Genomic DNA, 18,584 nt, shown 5'->3' on the forward strand with positions numbered 1-18,584 from the left:
ATGATTTTTTAAAAAAATCAGATTTTTTTAATAATTTTTGACTCTCCAACCGATATTCTAAGCGACAGGCTAAACAAAAAAACAGACAAGTTCAGTGTATTATCAACTGGGAAATCATATTGTTTAAGGATTTCATAGACTGATTCTGTTGAATTATCGTTTAGGATTAATGCATGTGAAAGTGTTAAGTAGACCAGAATAGGAAGAATTTTGTGTATTTCGAAAAAATTTAATTTATTTTTTTTTCAGTTTAAAAATAAATTTAAAAAAATTAATTTTCAGTTTAATTACTTGAATATTTGTGTATTTAAAAATTTAATTTTCAGTTTTTTTTCCGATTTTTTCATGATTTTTAAATTTATTTTCAGATTTTTTAAATTTTTAAAAAAGAATTTTCATTATTTCGAAAATTTTTTTTAATTAAATATCGAAAATTTAATTTTCAGTTTTTTATTAAATATCAAAATTTTAATTTTCAGTTTTTTTTCAGATTTTTAAATTTTTTTATGATTTTTAATATTATTTTCACATTTTTTTAATTTAAAAAAAAAAAAAGAATTTTCAGAATTTTGAAGAAAAAAATTTAATTGAAAATCGAAAATATTTAATTTTCAGTTTTTTTTTTCGATTTTTAAATCTATTTTCGGATTTTTTTAATTTAAAAAAAGATTTTTTAGAATTTTGAAAAAAAATAAACAAAATTTAATTATGTGGCATGCCACGTCAGCGCCACGTGGCAAAAGTTGCACAGTCAGCAACTGCCACGTGGCCATAACCATGCCAGCTCATGCTAGAAGTGGGGCCAGGGACCTTTTTAAAACAAAAATATTTTTACAGGGATGTATTTAAAATTTTTTTTTTTACAGGGACGAAAATCAAAACTCGCCCAAATTACAGGGACGGTTGGCATATTTAAGCCTTTATCTTTTAAGCCACAAGAATTGTTACACGTGGACATAGATGATTCACAATGAACTGTGTTGCTCATAACACTACACACGTGAGAGAAGCAAAGGGAAATTAGAAGCTTATACTCTACACACACGTGGGACTCAAACAAAGAAATTGGGAACCAAAAGAATATCAACACAAGTGGGACCCCAAGTTTGTATTTGGTTGGATCATTTGTATACTTATGTGGGTCCACAAGCAATTGGAATGAAGCAAGAAGCTACCCATGTATGAGCTGTATTGGCTTATCTCACACAAGCACAACAGACGCTCCTCACGTGGGAGAGAAGAAAGAGCAATTTGTTTTGATCAATTTGTGCCTATAAATACACATACAGGCAGCAAGGAAAACCACCGAAATTTTGAGAAAGCAAAGCAATATACATTCAAGCAAAAATACTCAAAGCTCTCTCTTTTATTTTTCAGTAAACTAAACTTGCTCTTTTACAGTGAGCTTTTTGTTTAGTGAAGCACTACTCAATTTTATTTGATATTTGGTCCAAGTAAGAATTTATTTCTTATTGGGTTGTAGAGCTTGTAGGTAACAAGTGTGTAAAAAAGGGGTTAAATCACTCGTTTGTAGGGATATATCAGGTAGATCTAGCAAGAGTGATTTGTACTCATTTGTTGTTTGGTTGTAAAAGCAAAGGTAGATTTACTCGGTTGCAGGAAAGATCAGTCGGATCTAGCAAAGAGTAAAAGTTACTCATTTGTGTAAAAAGAAGACAAAAGAGGAGTTGTGGTTAACGTTACTTAACACAACTACCTAGTGGATAATCTCACAGGATTGTGGGGACTGGACTAACCCATATTGGGTGAACCAGGATACTTCTTGTGTGTGATTTTCTTTTCCCTATCTCTTTTATTTGTCTCACACACTTCACAATAATATTCATTTTATTAATTAACATACTAACCTAATCCAAGTATATATATACTTGAGAAATTTTTTATCAGGCATATTTTAAACAGGTCACAATTCAAACCCCCCTTTCTTGTGAAAATATTTTACTTCAATTGGTACCAGAGCACTGCCTCTAAAAACCCTACGCACCCAACGGTGCAGGAGGAAAAAGATCCAGAAGAAAAGTCTCAATACAACCTAAACACCCAACGGTGTAGAAGGAAGAAAATTCAACCTAAACACCCAATGGTGTAGAAGGAAATTCAAAGCCTAAACACCCAACGGTGTAGAAGATCCAAGAAAAGAAAATATGTCTAAAATAAAATTTATGTCCGAAGGAGGTTCCTCAAACAGACCACCGCTCTTTGAAGGAGCAGACTACTATTACTGGAAAGGAAAAATGGAACTATTTTTACAATCACAAGATAATCACATGTGGACCATAATTGAAAATGGAGACTATATTCCATATGATGAAGATCTTAATGTAAAGAGTAAGGAAGACTGGTCAGAAGAGGAAGGTAAGCGAATGTTATTAAATTTTAAAGCTAAATTGTTTCTAACCATGGCTTTGAGCAGGGAAGAATATGATAGAGTACAAGAATGCAAAAATGCCAAAGAAATTTGGGATACACTAAAAATACATCATGAAGGCACCAGTCATGTAAAAGAAACAAGAATTGACATTGGTGTTCGTAAATTTGAACTATTCGAAATGAAAGAAACCGAAACCATAGATGAAATGTATGGAAGGTTTACTATCATTATAAATGAGTTACGTTCTCTTGAAAAGGACTTTACAGTCCATGAGAGAATAAGAAAAATTCTAAGATGTCTCCCAAAATCTTGGAGACATATTGTAACAGCCATAACAGAAGCAAAAGATCTGAAAAAACTCAGATTAGAAGATCTTATCGGATCTCTGAAAGCACATGAAGTTCTTTTGCAAGAGGATAAATCCTCAAACAAAAGCAAAATGATTCCATTCAAGACAAATCTAGAATCACAAAATCAAGAACTAGAAATGGATTTTGACAATCAACAGCAAGAACCCGATGAAGAAGTTCATCAAGATCAAATCATTCTTCTCACCAGAAAACTTCAAGGAATGATTCAAAGAAGAGATCAAAACAAAAGAAATTTCCAGCAAGAAAAGAAAACACAAAGACTGAACTTGACAAAAGTCAAGTTACCTGTTACGGTTGCTACAAACTTGGACACTACAAAAATGAATGTCCACTAAACAAAAGAAAATCAAACAACTTCCAATCAAATCAAAGATCCTTCTTAACTACATGGGATGAACCGGAAGAACCAACAAATGAAGATGAACAAGCAGATCTTTGCCTAATGGCAAAATCAGACAATGAAGAGGTAAATCCTGATCCTTGCTCATCATGTAAAAAAACTGAATATATGTTTGATAATCTTTTTCATAACTCTCTAATTTTAGAACAAACATGTGAAAGATTGAGAAATGAAAATCTTGAACTAAAAAGGGAAAAAGAAATGTTGGAAAAAGAAAACAAAAATCTGATTGAAAATTCTAAATCAAAGGAAGTCTTTGAAAATAAAAATGACTCTCAAAAGGAAAACATTATTTTAAAAGAAAATGTTTTACAACTAAAAAATGATATCTCAAATTTTGTTAAATCAACTGAAACATTTCAAAAAATCATGGGATCACAAGTAAGTTTTTTTGATAAAGCATGTATAGGGTTCAAAACTAATCAAAAACAAAAACTTTATGAGAATTTTTTTATTGCTGAAAAAGGTACAAAAACATGTGAAAAATACAAATGTACATATTGTGAAAAATATGGACATCTTGAACCTTTTTGTTTCAGAAAAAGAAAGAGACTAGCTTCACAAAAATTGAAAAATAGTTATTCTCATTTTCACAAAAAGGAAACTCGTAAAAACAACACTAACCATCAAGGACCCAAAAAAATATCGGTACCTAAGGGATTACTAACCTCTACGGCAGAAATGTCTCATAACAGTCAAGAAAAAGCCTTGGTACTTGGGCAGTGGATGCTCAAGACATATGACTGGAGATAAACAAAGCTTTCTCTCCTTCACCAAAAAAGAAGGAGGATTGGTAACCTTTGGTAATAATGAAAAATCTCAGATTAAAGGTATAGGAGTTATTGGTAAGATAAACTCCGCAAAAATTGAAAATGTTCAATATGTAGAAGGATTAAAACATAATTTGATTAGCATCAGTCAATTGTGTGACAGTGGTCTTGAAGTAATATTCTAACCTCACACATGCGAAGTAAGACAAATATCTTCAGGAAAAATCTTGTTTACAGGATCAAGAAATAAAAATGTTTACACTCTATACCTAGATGAACTGCCTGTCGAATCATGTTTTATATCTCTTGAAAAGGATAAATGGATTTGGCATAAAAGGGCTGGCCATATTAGTATGGAAACAATTTCTAAAATATCAAAACTTGATCTAGTAAGAGGACTTCCTAAGATTAACTATGAGAAGGATAAGATATGTGAAGCATGTGTCAGAGGAAAACAAGTCAGAAGTAGTTTTCCTCCAAAAGATTTTATTTCAACAAAAAGACCTCTTGAACTGCTTCACATAGATTTATTTGGACCTATCTCAATAGAAAGTCTTGGTGGAAAAAAATATGGCTTTGTAATCGTTGATGATTTTTCCAGATTCACTCGGGTTTTATTTTTAAAACACAAAATTGATTCTTTTGAAGCTTTTCAAACCTTTTGCAAAAAAGTTCAAAATGAGAAGGAAACTAACATTATCTCGGTAAGAAGTGATCATGGAGGAGAATTTGAAAACGCTTCTTTTGAACAATTCTTTAGTGATAATGGGATATCTCATAATTTTTCTTGTCCTAGAACTCCTCAACAAAATGGAGTTGTAGAAAGAAAAAATAGAACTTTGCAAGAAATGGCAAGAACCATTTTAAATGAATCAAATGTTGAGAAATATTTTTGGGCAGAAGCCATAAATACATCTTGCTATATTTTAAATAGAGTTTCAATAAGAAGAGTTTTAAACAAAACCCCGTATGAACTCTGGAAAGAAAGAAAGCCAAACATTTCTTATTTTCATATCTTTGGATGTTATTGTTATATTTTAAACAACAAAGATAACCTAGGAAAATTTGACTCAAAATCAGACAAAGCTATATTTCTTGGTTACTCTGTTACTTCAAAAGCATACAAGGTGTTTAATTTAAGAACAAAAGTCTTAGAAGAAAGTATGCACATAAAATTTGATGAGTTTGAGGAACTTGAGACTCAAGAAAGAATGAATGAAGAAGATGAGGAAGAAATTCAAATCAATCCCAACATCGAAAATTCTCTCCAACAACCATCAAATGAAGAAGTCTCTCTAAATCCTCCAAGGTCATGGAGAATTGTGGATCATCACCCACAAGAACAAATAATTGGTGAAACCGCAGATGGAGTAAGAACAAGAAGATCCTTTCAAACAAATGACTTTGCAATGATATCTCAAATTGAACCAAAATCAATAAAGGAAGCAATCATGGACGAGTCATGGATCGAAGCAATGAAAGAAGAACTACATCAATTTGAGAAAAACCAAGTTTGGACTCTTGTACCTAATCCTCAAACTCAATCCATCATTGGTACAAGATGGGTATTCAGAAACAAATTAGATGAAGAAGGAAAAGTGACACGCAACAAAGCCAGATTGGTAGCTCAAGGTTATAATCAACAAGAAGGCATAGACTACGATGAAACCTATGCTCCTGTGGCTAGACTTGAAGCCATAAGAATCCTTCTTGCATATGCATCTCATAAATGCATCAAACTTTTTCAAATGGACGTAAAAAGTGCATTTTTAAATGGTTTTTTAAACGAAGAAGTTTATGTTCATCAACCTCCAGGTTTTGAAGATTTAGAAAAACCAAATCATGTGTTCAAACTAACCAAAGCTCTTTATGGACTTAAACAAGCTCCAAGAGCTTGGTATGAAAGATTGAGCATCTTTTTAATCAAAAATGGTTTTTCACGAGGAAAAATTGATACCACACTTTTTAGAAAAACTGACAAAAATGATTTATTAATTGTACAGGTGTACGTCGATGATATCATTTTTGGAGCCACAAATGAAAAACTGTGTGATGATTTTTCAAAACTCATGGAAAGTGAATTTGAGATGAGCATGATGGGAGAACTAAAATTCTTTTTAGGATTACAAATCAAACAACATAAAGATGGCATTTTTATTTGTCAAGAAAAATATGTCAAAGATCTTCTTAAAAAATATAAGATGAATGAAGCCAAAATTATGACTACCCCCATGCATCCTTCATCAAATCTTGACAAAGATGAAAATGGAAAAGATTTTCCTGAAAAAGAATATAGAAGAATGATTGGATCACTTTTATATTTAACTGCTAGTAGACCTGACATTGTTTTTGCAGTTGGTCTATGTGCTAGATTTCAAACTGCACCAAAAGAATCACACTACATTGCAGTTAAAAGAATTTTCAGATACCTTGTAGGCACTCCAAGTGTAGGTCTATGGTATAAAAAGGGAACACATTTTGATCTTATGGCATTTTGTGATGCTGACTACGCCGGAGATAAAATAGAAAGAAAAAGTACAAGTGGTGCATGTCAACTACTTGGAGAAGCTTTAGTCAGCTGGTGTTGTAGAAAACAAAGTACTATAGCACTATCCACCACAGAAGCTGAATATATTTCCGCTGCAAATTGCTGCTCTCAGGTATTATGGATCAGAAATCAATTAGAAGATTTCTCTCTCAGGTACACAAATATTCAAATATTGTGTGATAATACTAGTGCTATAAACTTGTCAAAAAATCCTATTCAACATTCCAGATCTAAACACATCGAAATTAAGCATCACTTTATTCGTGATCATATAAGTAAAAAGGAAGTTGAACTTATTTTTGTTAACACTAACGATCAATTGGCTGATATTTTTACAAAACCATTAGTAGAGGATCATTTTCTTCTCTTGAAAAATAAGCTAAAAATAATTAAAAATCCTTTTTTAATTTAGTTTTATTTTATTTTATTGTGTTTCCTTATTTGTTGGGTTTTTATCGTTTTCTTCTCAAAAAAAAAAAAGCTAAAAATAATTAAAACCTTTTTTATTTTATTTTATTTTATTTTATTGTGTTTCCTTATTTGTTGGTGTTATATTTTTTTTCTCTCACGCTAACTTAAAATTTACATTTAATTATAGCATTAATTATTTTTTTTCCCATAATCTGTTTCATTTCTCCACAAAATCCTCTTTCAATCAAATCTTTCTCCCTATTCCTCTCATCACACGCGCCTCACTTTCATCCCTAACAAATCAAGAAAAAATGAGACTTCAAGATCAAATCCTGGCCGTTTAATCCTTTGATCCTCCTATGCAAAAAGGGTATGGCAGCATTTCATCATTTCTTTCTCAGTATACGTAGCCCAAAGACTGCACAATCAAAACATCAACTCACTAACCATCACTCTTGTCCCCTTTCAAAACTTCTTCCTCCTTATTAAAAGATCCTTTCATCCATTGATATTCATTCCATTCTCAAACTAACACCAAAAATGGAAGAATCAAAACAAACTTTCTCAGAACTCCTCTCCTCTGTCGATCAACAAAACCTACCTTCACCAAAACATTCACCCCACAAACTCCTCCTGCTTCATTTACATATTCCCCACAAAACATCACCACTACCCCAAGTCTAAACCTTATCTCACAAATCGAACCTTACTCTTGCTCCCCTCCTAAAAGCTTTACAACATCAGCTCCTGTCAAAGTTGAATCCTTCGATGAGTTACGTAAACCAAACCCTAACATCAAATCAAAACCCTCTTTCTCAAATGAACTCAGAAAATCCATTCGTTTGTCTTCTAAACCTTCAAAGATGTCTTACATCGACCTAGAAGAAGAGACCAGTCGTTGCATGCAAGATCAAACGGCTCCAAAACGTTTCAAAACCTCTTCGTTAACCTTCACCCCTTACGATCGCAAAATGGCTCTAAAAGAAAAATCTTTGGATGATATCATCTCCAATCCAAAAGCTGTTGAAGAGAAAATGTTTGTAAATCCATATCTTACAAACACAGTTGCAGAGAGTTCTGTCGAAAGACCCCTCTCAGAAAGCAAAACCTTCGATTTTGATGACATCAAGAAAAAGGAAATCCAACTTGATGATGTTATCAAGAATATTGGATGGAAGCAATTCTGTGAAATCGATGAGGTCATTTACACACATCTTATTCAAAAAATTTATTCTTCTGCCACTGTTCTTGAAGGACACGACGTAATTCTTTGCTACATGAATCAAACTGATATCATAATCACCACTGATATTCTAGCAAAAGTTTTCAATATTCCAAATTCTGGTGTCAAACTCTATGGTAGAAAATGATATGATGATGCTGCTGTCGACAAAAACTCTGTTTTGAGCAAAATCCTTAACAATGTTCAATCTGCAAAAGACTATCCTGTAACAGCTTTGAGGAATGAATATAAGATTCTTCATAACTTGTGCACTCATAGCCTTTTAACTCGTACTAGAGGCAAATATCGAGTCGACGACACTGATCTTATGGTTATCTATCACCTAACTCAAGGCAAACGTGTTAACCTTCCCTATCTCATCATTCAACACATGATAAGTGCTATCAAAGACACCAAAGATAAAGGTGGCCTCCCTTACTCCATGGCACTCACAAAAATCTTCAAAGAATTCAAACTCTCTTTCATTGGAGAAAAGGCAGAACGACACTGGAAGCCTTTCAACTCAAAGAATGTGTCTCACATTAAATTAAACTCTAATGATGGAGCTTTAGGACTTCATCAAATTCCAATTCCAAGGGAAGAATTTCTCAAGGAAGAAGAAGAGGAAAATCCTCTTCATAGTCTTGTGAATGCAATAATTGTTGAAAGTCATAAGACATCACAATCGGCTTCACTCTACTCAAACTTTTGTGCCTCAGCTCCTCACTTCGACCTAAATGTCTCTACTGATCTCAATCTTTCATCTGGTTTTGAAACCGTACCTATTCCCATCTCTCCAGCTGGGTGGTTTAGGTGCGGATTGCAGTTTGTGTTGTAAGGTTCTGTTGTTGTGGATCGTTTGAGAAAGCGTGGGATTGGATTGTGACTGAGATTGGATTGGTTTTGGTGATGATCTTGTGGCTTGAGATTGGTTGTGATTGTGCGTGAAATTTTTCCTCTGTTACTGGCTTTTTGGATTTGTTTCTTGCAGGTTTCTATTGTTCATTTTGTGTGTTATTTTGATCGTAAAAAAAATGGGTTGTGGAATTGGGAACTGGTTTTTTGTGCAGGTTTATGATATGTAAAATTGTGTTATTGTGTTGTGTAGGTTCTGATGAAAATGTGTGTGTATTCTGTGCTTTCATCTCTTTCTTTTAAAGCCAAATTCACATTTCAGAAATGGAAATCGGTTTAAACGAAATTGAAGTGGTTTGAATGCAATTGATGATGAAAACGCGTTTGAGTAAAAGAAGAAAGAAAGAGCTGACATTGAGATGATTTGGCCTGGGATTATGGCATGAACAAAATGGACCCCGACATTATTTTTTGACACTCTAAAAAAGGATGTAATTAAAAAGGAAAATAAAATAACTAAAAATAGAAACAAAATAAATAAAAAATAAAATAAGGAAAAATGGGAATTAAATAAGCTAAAAAACTATAAAATGAAAGAAATACATAAAAACTAAAAGATGGAAATTAATAAAAACTAAAGATAAAAATAAAAACTAATAAGAAAAATAAAAGTGAGAAGAGGGCCCGAATTGGAACAAAAAAATGAGGTATTTTAAAATACCTCTCTGTCGAATTTTTCCTTGAAAAGTCAAAGACTATCCAGGGTCAAACGGCGTATGAATGTGGGACCTTAGGTCAAAAATTGGGGTATGACAAGGTATGATTGAATCTGGACCGTAGAAGCATTGTTTTAGTGGAAGAGCTGCTAATGAAGGGATGCACTGGATTGACTTCGTGACTTTTGGGTGGTTTGTGAAACGAGTATAAATAGTTCAACTGTTGTTTGGAACGTCACTGCATTTCAAATTTCTCAGAGACTTAGAGATTTTCCACCATTTCCAAAAGCAAAGTTCTTCAGAGTTTTCGCCTTCCAGTCGCAACTTCAATCCCTTCCTTTTTACAGGTAATGTTCTGATGACTGGTTTCTTTACTTCCGTATGCTTATTTTCTGTTCTTTTTTAGAAACTGTAGGACTGCATGCTTCTAGGTGTAGGTTTGACTCGGTGGTTTCCGCCGTTGGTTGTGGCGGTTTCCACCGTGCATCAAAAGATTCTATTGGTGTGCTGTCTGTTTTTTGTTTAGAAAAACATTGGCGATAGGCTTGGGTTTCTTCCATAAGTTTTAGGTCTGTTCGCTGAGGGTGGATCCCCTCGATGAGTTGAGTCTCTAGATCTCTTAGCTTTCTTATGGTAGCGATTTGATCCCTTCTTTGTCGTGGCCGACCTGATGGGTGAAGGAAGGGTGGATCTGAACGTTGGATTCACTTTTTCCCTTACTTTTTTCAGGTCTACTATGGAAAACAAGGGAGTCGCCGCGTCCGTTGTCTTTCGGCCTGGAGAAGAGCCTCTGGAGACTGAATCCGTGTTCGGCACCGAGGGTGTGAACGAAGCTCCTTTCGACATCATTGGAGAAGGGAGAGATTGGGAGCTAATTCTGCCAAGCACGTCCGACAGGGTGTGTTCGGAGTACGGAAATTACATATTTCCCATGTATGAAGTGGTTTTCAAGGACATGGGTTTTCGGCTCCCTTTTTCTAACTTCCAGCGGGAGATGCTTCGCTGGACCAAGTTGTCACCTACCTAGATTTATCCAAACTCTTATGCCTTCATGAGGGCTTTTGAGTTGTTGTGCGATTATCTTCGCATCCCTGCCTCCAAAAATGTCTTCTTTTCTTTCTTTACCGTACAGCGGGGTACGGACTGGGTTTCTATTCGCCAGACCCAGAAGATGTTCGAGATCTTTGCCGGCAAGGTCCGAAACTTTAAAGAGCGTTTCGTCTTGATACGGCCGTCAAGTGCAGCTTCTTTAGACAACCTCTTAGAAGCCGCCAAGGATGGTGAGCAGGAGCGTCATCCTTTCTTCAACTTGTGCTGGTCTCAGGACCATTTTGCTTACGAACCGAAGGACTTCGGTCAAACTGTCGCCACTCTGAGTGATGAGGAGAATGGCCTTCGTCAACTATTCTGGTCTTTCATTGAGTCCCTCCCTCAGAGGGTGAAAACTGACCGACGGGGGAACCCTGTGATGAGTGCGGACGGGACCCCAGTTATAGAGCCCAGCCTCATCAACACTTATGAGTTGTTGACCTCTGATGATTCTGATACCTGTCTCGGTAGTTTATTGTTTTCTTTTTGCTCTTGTCTCTTTTGTTGCTTTCTTATTTGTTTCTCCTAACTGACGCAGTTTCCTTTGTCTTTGTGTTTGCAGAGAAAATGAATAAGGACTTAGGAGCCCTTATGAACGCGGCGAGCAAGAAGATCTCGGCCAAGAAAAAGCTCAAAAATGTCCAGTCCCGGGAGCATCTGATTTCTGGATCTGGCCCTAGCTCAACCCCTGGTCCTGTGGTGGACTTGGGCGGGGAGGATCCATCTGAGGAGATGGTGCAGGACTTTGCTAAGAGGCAAAGGGTGAGAGTGCCCTCCGAGGACCCGATCACTCCGATCAAGGCCGTTCTTGTCCCTTCTGAGAGGGGAGACTTCCTCCAGTTGCCGAGGGTGTGGTCCGTGCCGGAGCTGTGTGGCCCTCAATCGACCCTTTTCTTGGATGATCATGAGCTGAAGATCATCCAGGATCTAGGTCCAGCTGGCCGGAGCAAGGCGATAACTGATGGGGTTATTGCCACCATGAAGGCTTTGGAGGTTGCTGCTGCCCTGAACAATGCTTCTCTGGACAGTGAGGTTCGGGTCGATGCTCTGGTGCGGGAGAGGGACGCTTTGACCGCCAAGGTTGCCGCTCTTGAGGAGGATCAAAGGAGCAAGAGGTCCGTCGCGGAGGAGTGTGACCGTCAGCTTGCTTCTTTGAAGGAGCAGTTGTCTGGAGCTCAGACTGCTCTTGAGCAAGCTGACTCCTCCCGGAAGCTGGCGGAGGAGAAGGTGTCTTTGGAGGAGGCTCTGAAGAAGGCGGACCTCCCTGGATTGGTGAGCTGGAAGGAAGCTTGGTGGAGGCCCTCCAACTTGGCTTTGATCGGGGGGTGGCCTAGTTGAAGGTGGCGAACCCTGGCGTTGAGCTGAATGTCGAAGGAATTCATCCTCTTAGCGAGGTTAAAGACGGGGTGATCGTTCCGCCTCCTGATCCTGAGGAAGAGTACGAGCATGTTGATGAAGCCAGGCCTGATGAGGCCTTGTAATTAATCTCTTGTTCAACAACCAACTTGTAATGACATTGTGCACCCTTAGTGGTTTTAGCACCTTTATAATATGATTGCTTTATTCTCAATTATACTTGTTTCTGAAGTGTATGATTTCCTTTCAAGTATAATGTCTTGATTTTGCATGCTCGTTGTGTGAGGCTTTTTGATACTGTTTGAAGCATTTGTTTGAGAGCGAATTATCTATCTATCTTGTATGTTTGAAAAACTGCGATAATTCGTATGCCCGCTGTCGAGAGCGAATTATCTATCTGCCTTATGTTTTTGACAGATTGCAATAATTCGTGTGCTCTTAGTTGTTCAACTTGCGAACTTGTCTGCTTTCAGATTGCAAAGCTCTTTAAGTTGAGTGTAGCGGGACGGGCTACCCCCCGCGGTCATTATTTCGACAAAGTGACTTAACGACTGGAGAGTTTTGCATGCCCGCCCAGCGTTTTGCAGCTTTGACTTGATGAAATCAAAGTTGTGCCTTTTGCTTTCCAGGTAATAATTGACTTTGCTTGGAAAGTTTTTACCTTTGCGTAGTTTTGCAAGGAAGAGATCAGGCAAGAAGTTTTGTAACTGTTTACATGGAGTATTAGTTAGAAGTATTGCACATCCAAGAGATTGTTTATCTGAATGTGTGTCCAAAGTTATGGACGTGTAACAGCGGATGAACGAGAGAATTTTTTTTTCTAAGTTCACTCCACTGAGGCATGAAACACCCATCGCGAGTTGGGGTTCTACCTAACATGCCGAGCAGTGATGTCGCAGCGGTAAGCGTACATACTGATGAGTAAGAGAATTTGTTATTTAAAATCCTCTCATCCTTTTTCTTTTTGGATTCGAAGTGGCACGACTTTCCTCTTTCGTTTATTTGCTCGACGGGGAGCGATGAGTTCGTGGTATCAAACTAAGTACGTACATTAGAGGCGTTGTTTTGCCATCTAAGTGTAGTACTTTTTGAGTTTTTCTACATTCAAAGTCCTTGGAATTGCATTTTGATGGAGGTCTTCGACTCTGTAAGCTCCCGTCCCGGTCTTCATCCGGATCCTGAAGGGGCCGTCCCAGTTGGCGGCGAGATTCCTTTCTTCAAAATCCTTCTGGTTTCGCCGGAGGACGAGATCGCCTACTTCGAATTCTCTTTTGATGACTTTCTTGTTGTGGCGAGCTACTATTTTCTGTTTTAGCGCTGCTTCTCGCAAGGTTGCCCCTATCCTGACTTCGTTGACGAATTCGAGCTCTTCACGTAGATTTGCCGTGTTGGCCGGGAAGTCAGTGCTGGCGTCCATACGCCATGTGAGTTCAGTTAACTCAATGGGTAAGACCGCTTCTGTCCCGTACGTGAGTCGAAAAGGTGACTCACCAGTTGTGGAATGGGGAGTAGTTCTGTAGGCCCATAGTACTGCATGTAACTCTTCAGCCCATTGAGTTTTGGCCAAGTCTAGCCTTCTTCGTATTCCTCGCAGAATGACCCTGTTTGCAGCCTCGGCGAGGCCGTTGGCTTGAGGGTGTTCGACGGAGGTGAAGCTTTGCTTGATGCCGATATTCCTTAGGTAGTCCTGGAACCTTTGGTCCGTGAACTGTGTACCATTGTCGGATATCACTAATGCTGGTACTCCGAATTTTGCTAAGATGTTTCTTTTGAAGAAGCGGAGTACGTTTTTGGCCATGATCTTGGCCAATGGTTCTGCTTCAATCCATTTGGTTGATTAGTCAATTGCGACGACCAGATATTTTAGTTGCCCAGCGGCTTTGGGGAATGGTCCCAAAAGGTCGATGCCCCACCACGCGAAAGGCCAAGGTGAGACGAAGGATGTTAGCTCAGCGGGAGGTGCTATGTGCATGTCTCCGTGTCGCTTGCACTTGATTAGCGGAATGTTGAAACCACTTTTGTACAAGGTTCCTTCCTCTAAAGTGAATGAGCAGGCCCTTCGTTTCAACCTTGTCTGTTCTTGCGGATCGGTCTGGAGTTCGCCATTCTCTATGTATCGAGAGATGGGTCCCCTCCAATCTTCCATTCTGATGATTGAGTTGACCTCTTGATGCAGAGTTCCTGTGTTCTGGATGCTTGGCTCGCCGAGGACCTCCTGTATTACCGTTTTGTTTCCGTTCGCAGTTCGCGTACTTGCGAGTTTCGAAAGAATGTCTGCCCGAGTATTCTGTTCGCGGGGAACGTGAGTTACTTCTACGGCGTCGAATTCTTTCATTTTCTCTAGTACCAACTGGACGTACTTTTGGAGGTGGTCTTCTTTTACTTGGAACTCTCCTGTGACTTGGGAAGCCACTAGTTGTGAGTTGGTAAAGATTTTCACCTTTTTGGCCCCCATGTCTTTGGCGGTTCGCAAGCCAGCCAGGAAGGCTTCGTACTCTGCAGTGTTATTGGTAACAGGAAAAGACAAAGCGAGGGAAATTTCGACAACGATACCTTTGTTGTCTTCGATGATTATTCTGGCTCCACTTCCCTTGGAGTTAGATGACCCATCTACGAAGACGGTCCATTCTTCAGGGCTTTCCTCAGCTGGGAAATTCATCTCGGCGAGAAAGTCAGCAAACTCCTGAGCCTTTAGTGCCTTTCTGGATTCGTAATGAATGTCGAACTCGGATAGCTCGAGTGACCATTTCATCATCCGACCGGCCACATCTGGGCGACCCAGGATCTTCCTGATGGGTTGGTCCGTCTGGACTACCACCGTGTGAGCTAGGAAGTACTGCCTTAGTCTTCTGGCTGCGGTGAGGAGTGCGAGGGCTACCTTTTCGATTCTCTGGTACCTTGTTTCAGGCCCCAACAATGATTTGCTGGTGAAGTATACCGGTTTCTGTCCCTCCGCTGTTTCTCTGATGAGGACGGCGCTTACCGCGTCTGAGGAGACGGAGAGGTAGAGGTATAGTGTTTCACCTTGATTTGGTCGCGAAAGCACTGGTGGCGTAGAGAGCGTCTCTTTGAGGTGTTTTAGAGCGGTCTAGCACTCGTCCGTCCATTCGAACTTCGTTTCTTTCCTCAAGAGCTTGAAGAAAGGAAGTGCATGTTGAGCGGACTTAGCCACGAACCTTGAGAGGGCGATCAGCATTCCATTGAGCGTTTGGATGCACTTCTTGGAGTGGGGTGTTGGAAGCTCAGTAAATGCTCGGCATTTATCTGGATTCGTTTCGATTCCTCTTTCTGTCAGATAGAAACCGAGGAATTTACCCGCTTGAACTCCAAAGGTGCATTTTTCTAGGTTGAGGCGCATGTTGTTCTTCCGAGTTTGCTCGAACACTCTTTTGAGATAGGAGGCATGATCCACCTCTTGTTGGGATTTTACGATCATGTCGTCCATGTAGACCTCGAGAATGTCGCCAAGAAGTGCCTTGTCATAGACTTTGTTCATCACACGTTGATAAGTAGCCCCCGCGTTTCGTAGACCGAAGGGCATTACGTTGTAGTAATAGTTCCCTGATTCGGTCATGAAGGCTGTTTTCATTTTATCTTCTTCAGCCATGGGTATCTGATTGTACCCAGAATAGGCGTCCATGAAGGATAAAAGTTTATAGCTAGATGAATTATCAACGAGTTTATCGATGTTAGGAAGAGGATATGCGTCTTTAGGGTAGGCCCTATTAAGATCGGTATAGTTAACACACATACGCCATTTTCCATTAGATTTCTTGACAAGTACAACATTGGATAGCCAGGTAGTGTATTTGGCCTCGGAAATAAACTTTGCCTCTAGGAGGTCTTTTACAGCTTTTTCTACAGCCTCTGACTTTTCAGGAGACTGCTTCCTACGACGCTGGGCTACAGCGCTAACTCCGGGATCCACTGTCAGTTGGTGACAGGTGACGCTAGGGTCGATTCCGGGCATGTCAGCTGCGCTCCAGGCGAACAGGTCAGCGTTCTCCCTTAGGCAGGCGATCAGCTGGTTCTTGACGAGCTTTGGGAGATCCTTGCCGATCTTGAAATTCTTTGAGGGGTTGTTCCCGAAAGGGACCAGCTTGAATTCACCATCGGGAACAGGTCGAAGAAGTTTCGCGTTGAGCAGATCCTTCTTCTCCCGTTTTTGCTCCTTCAGGTCTTCCTTGGTGAACCTGGGGTCAAGTTCGACCAAGTTGGCGTCCAGGGTACTCGCATCAGCTTTCCCTTTGTCCCCAGCAGGTTTGCTGGGTTGGGAAACCGAGTTCTGAGTTTTATTAGCTAGGAGGAAACATCTTCTTGCAGCTTCGATGTCTCCGCTGAGAGAGGCGATGATGTCGTCCTTTGCATGGTACTTCAACTTCAGATGAGCGGTTGAACATGCGGCCCCCAGCTGGGCTAACCCGGTCCTCCCTATAATGCAGTTATAGAGAGAAGGGCAGTCGATCACCAAGAATGGGACCTTTATTGTCTTTTTGGCCTCCTCTACGCCGAAGGTGACCAGTAGCTCTACGTACCCCCACGGTTGAGTAGATGAGCCGTTGAAGCCATAGAGTTCATCCCCAACGTAGGGAGAAAGGTTTTTCTCCGTCAGTTGGAGAGTTCTGAACAGGCTGGTGTACATGATGTCGCATGAGGCCCCTGTGTCTATCAGGACTCGTCTGACATCTGCGTTGGCCATCGATGCTCGCACGAGCAACAGGATGGCAGAATTTGAAGCTCCACCAGGCAGTTCGGAGTCGTAAAATGCCAAAGATGGCCTTCCTCCTCGAGTGGAGGGGGCCATGGCATTGACGTCCATGAGCTCCTGAAATTTCCTCTTCATGCTGCCCATGGAAATGTTCAGCGTTCCTCCGGTGATGATGTTGGCGGTCGGGAACTGTTCCCAGGTGCATGAGTAGGGGGTGATTTCCACGTTGTCAGGGAAATCACCGAGATGTTCCACGGACATGGCGATGGTCTTTCCGGGCTTAGACCCGTCACCTATGAGCTCGACGGCTTTCCGTTCTGCTTCCGAATTTTTCACGTACTGCTTGAGCCGACCCCTTTGGATGAGGAGTTCAATGGCGTCCTTTAGATGGATGCAGTCGTCGGTGGTGTGTCCGTGGCACTTGTGAAACCGACAATACTTTGTCTTGTCGATCCCTTTCCTCTCCTGAGATGGAGCCTTTGGTGGCTTGATGCCAATTTCTGCTAGATCGGCTACTGCGATCTCGGCGAGGATCTTCTCCCTTGACATGGCCAAAGGAGTGTACTCGGTGAAGTGACTGCTGGGCCTCTTGCTCTCCCGAGTAGCTTTGCCTTCCTTCTTTTTCTCATGGAAGGGCTTTTTGGAGGATTCAGCAGCAGGTTCCTCCTTCCTGACCTTGTTGAGGCTGTCCGCGTACAAGGCCTCTTCGTAGGCGATGTAGATCTTAGCGATCGCTAGGAACTCGTTGAGAGTCCTTGGGCGATCCAGAAGGATAGCTTTCTTCACGTCTGTCTCGTCGCGTAGGCCCTTGGCAATGAGGTACAACTTCATTGTCTCATTGGCGCCCCGGACCTGGACGACTTCTTTGTTGAACCTCTCGATGTAGTCTCGGAGAGGCTCGCTTCTTCCTTGGACGATGGCTTCGAGGGAAGCCACCGTTTTTGGTTGCGTCCTTGACGCGGTGAAATGGGTGGTGAAATAGTTGCAGAGGTCACTCCAAGAGTCGATGGAGTTTCTCCTCAAGTTCTTGAACCACGTAACGGCTCCTCGTCTCAGAGTAGTGACGAAGAGCTTGGATTTGACGGCGCCCCGCACCGACCGGTAAGTGAGAACTACTTCGATGTTCTCGATGTGCTCATCTGGATCGATAGTCCCATCATATGAGTTCATTTACGGCGGCTTTTCCAGTCCGCGAGGGATAGGAGCTGCCCGGATACGCCGTGTGAACGGACCGTAAGCGTTATGATCTGTTCGGGTATCGCGAGTGTCCAATGAACTGGAAGGTGACTGTGAACGCCAGTTGCGTCTAGGCGGAGACCTCATGGGTGGAGTTCGACGCAGAGGGATCTTCGCGACGGGGCCCTTCTAGGAGGGGATCTCCTTGGTGAAGACCGTCTTGGAGGAGATCTTCTAGGTGGAGACCGCCGGGGGGATCTCCTTGTTGACCTCCTGGTGAATGAAGGAGATCCGATGCTCACCGAGTGCCGGGGGGATCTGGATCATGACCGGCTGGGGGTCTCTCCTCTTCTGTTACGTGTTGGGGAGAGAGATCGCCGGGTTTGGACGGTTGGACGTTCTTGCTCCAGATCCATCAGTCGGCGGTTCTGTTCCTTGATTAACGACGTCTGTCGTTGAACCGTGCGGATCAGGTTACCAATGAGCACGACGGTTGATGCATCTTCAGGTGTCTCTGTAGGTTGATTGGGACCTTGCAGAGGCCTATGTTGGAGAGGAACTATTTGAGTT

At 40.5% G+C, this 18,584-nt stretch overlaps 1 protein-coding gene across 1 annotated transcript; it reads right to left on the reverse strand.

Annotated features, from left to right (window-relative positions):
* Positions 1-13,967: 13,967 nt before the first annotated feature.
* On the reverse strand, positions 13,968-18,008 carry LOC146922281 (uncharacterized). Its single transcript, XM_085711511.1, has 3 exons — positions 15,981-18,008; positions 15,307-15,605; positions 13,968-15,027 (listed from the first exon to the last, which is right to left on the reverse strand). The coding sequence occupies exons 1-3, from the start codon at positions 18,006-18,008 to the stop codon at positions 13,968-13,970; spliced, it is 3,387 nt and encodes a 1,128-aa protein (XP_085567637.1).
* Positions 18,009-18,584: the final 576 nt, after the last annotated feature.

This window comes from Medicago sativa, chromosome 5, assembly GCF_051527215.1.
Source record: "Medicago sativa cultivar Bolivia chromosome 5, Bolivia_mono, whole genome shotgun sequence".
NCBI lineage: Eukaryota > Viridiplantae > Streptophyta > Magnoliopsida > Fabales > Fabaceae > Medicago > Medicago sativa.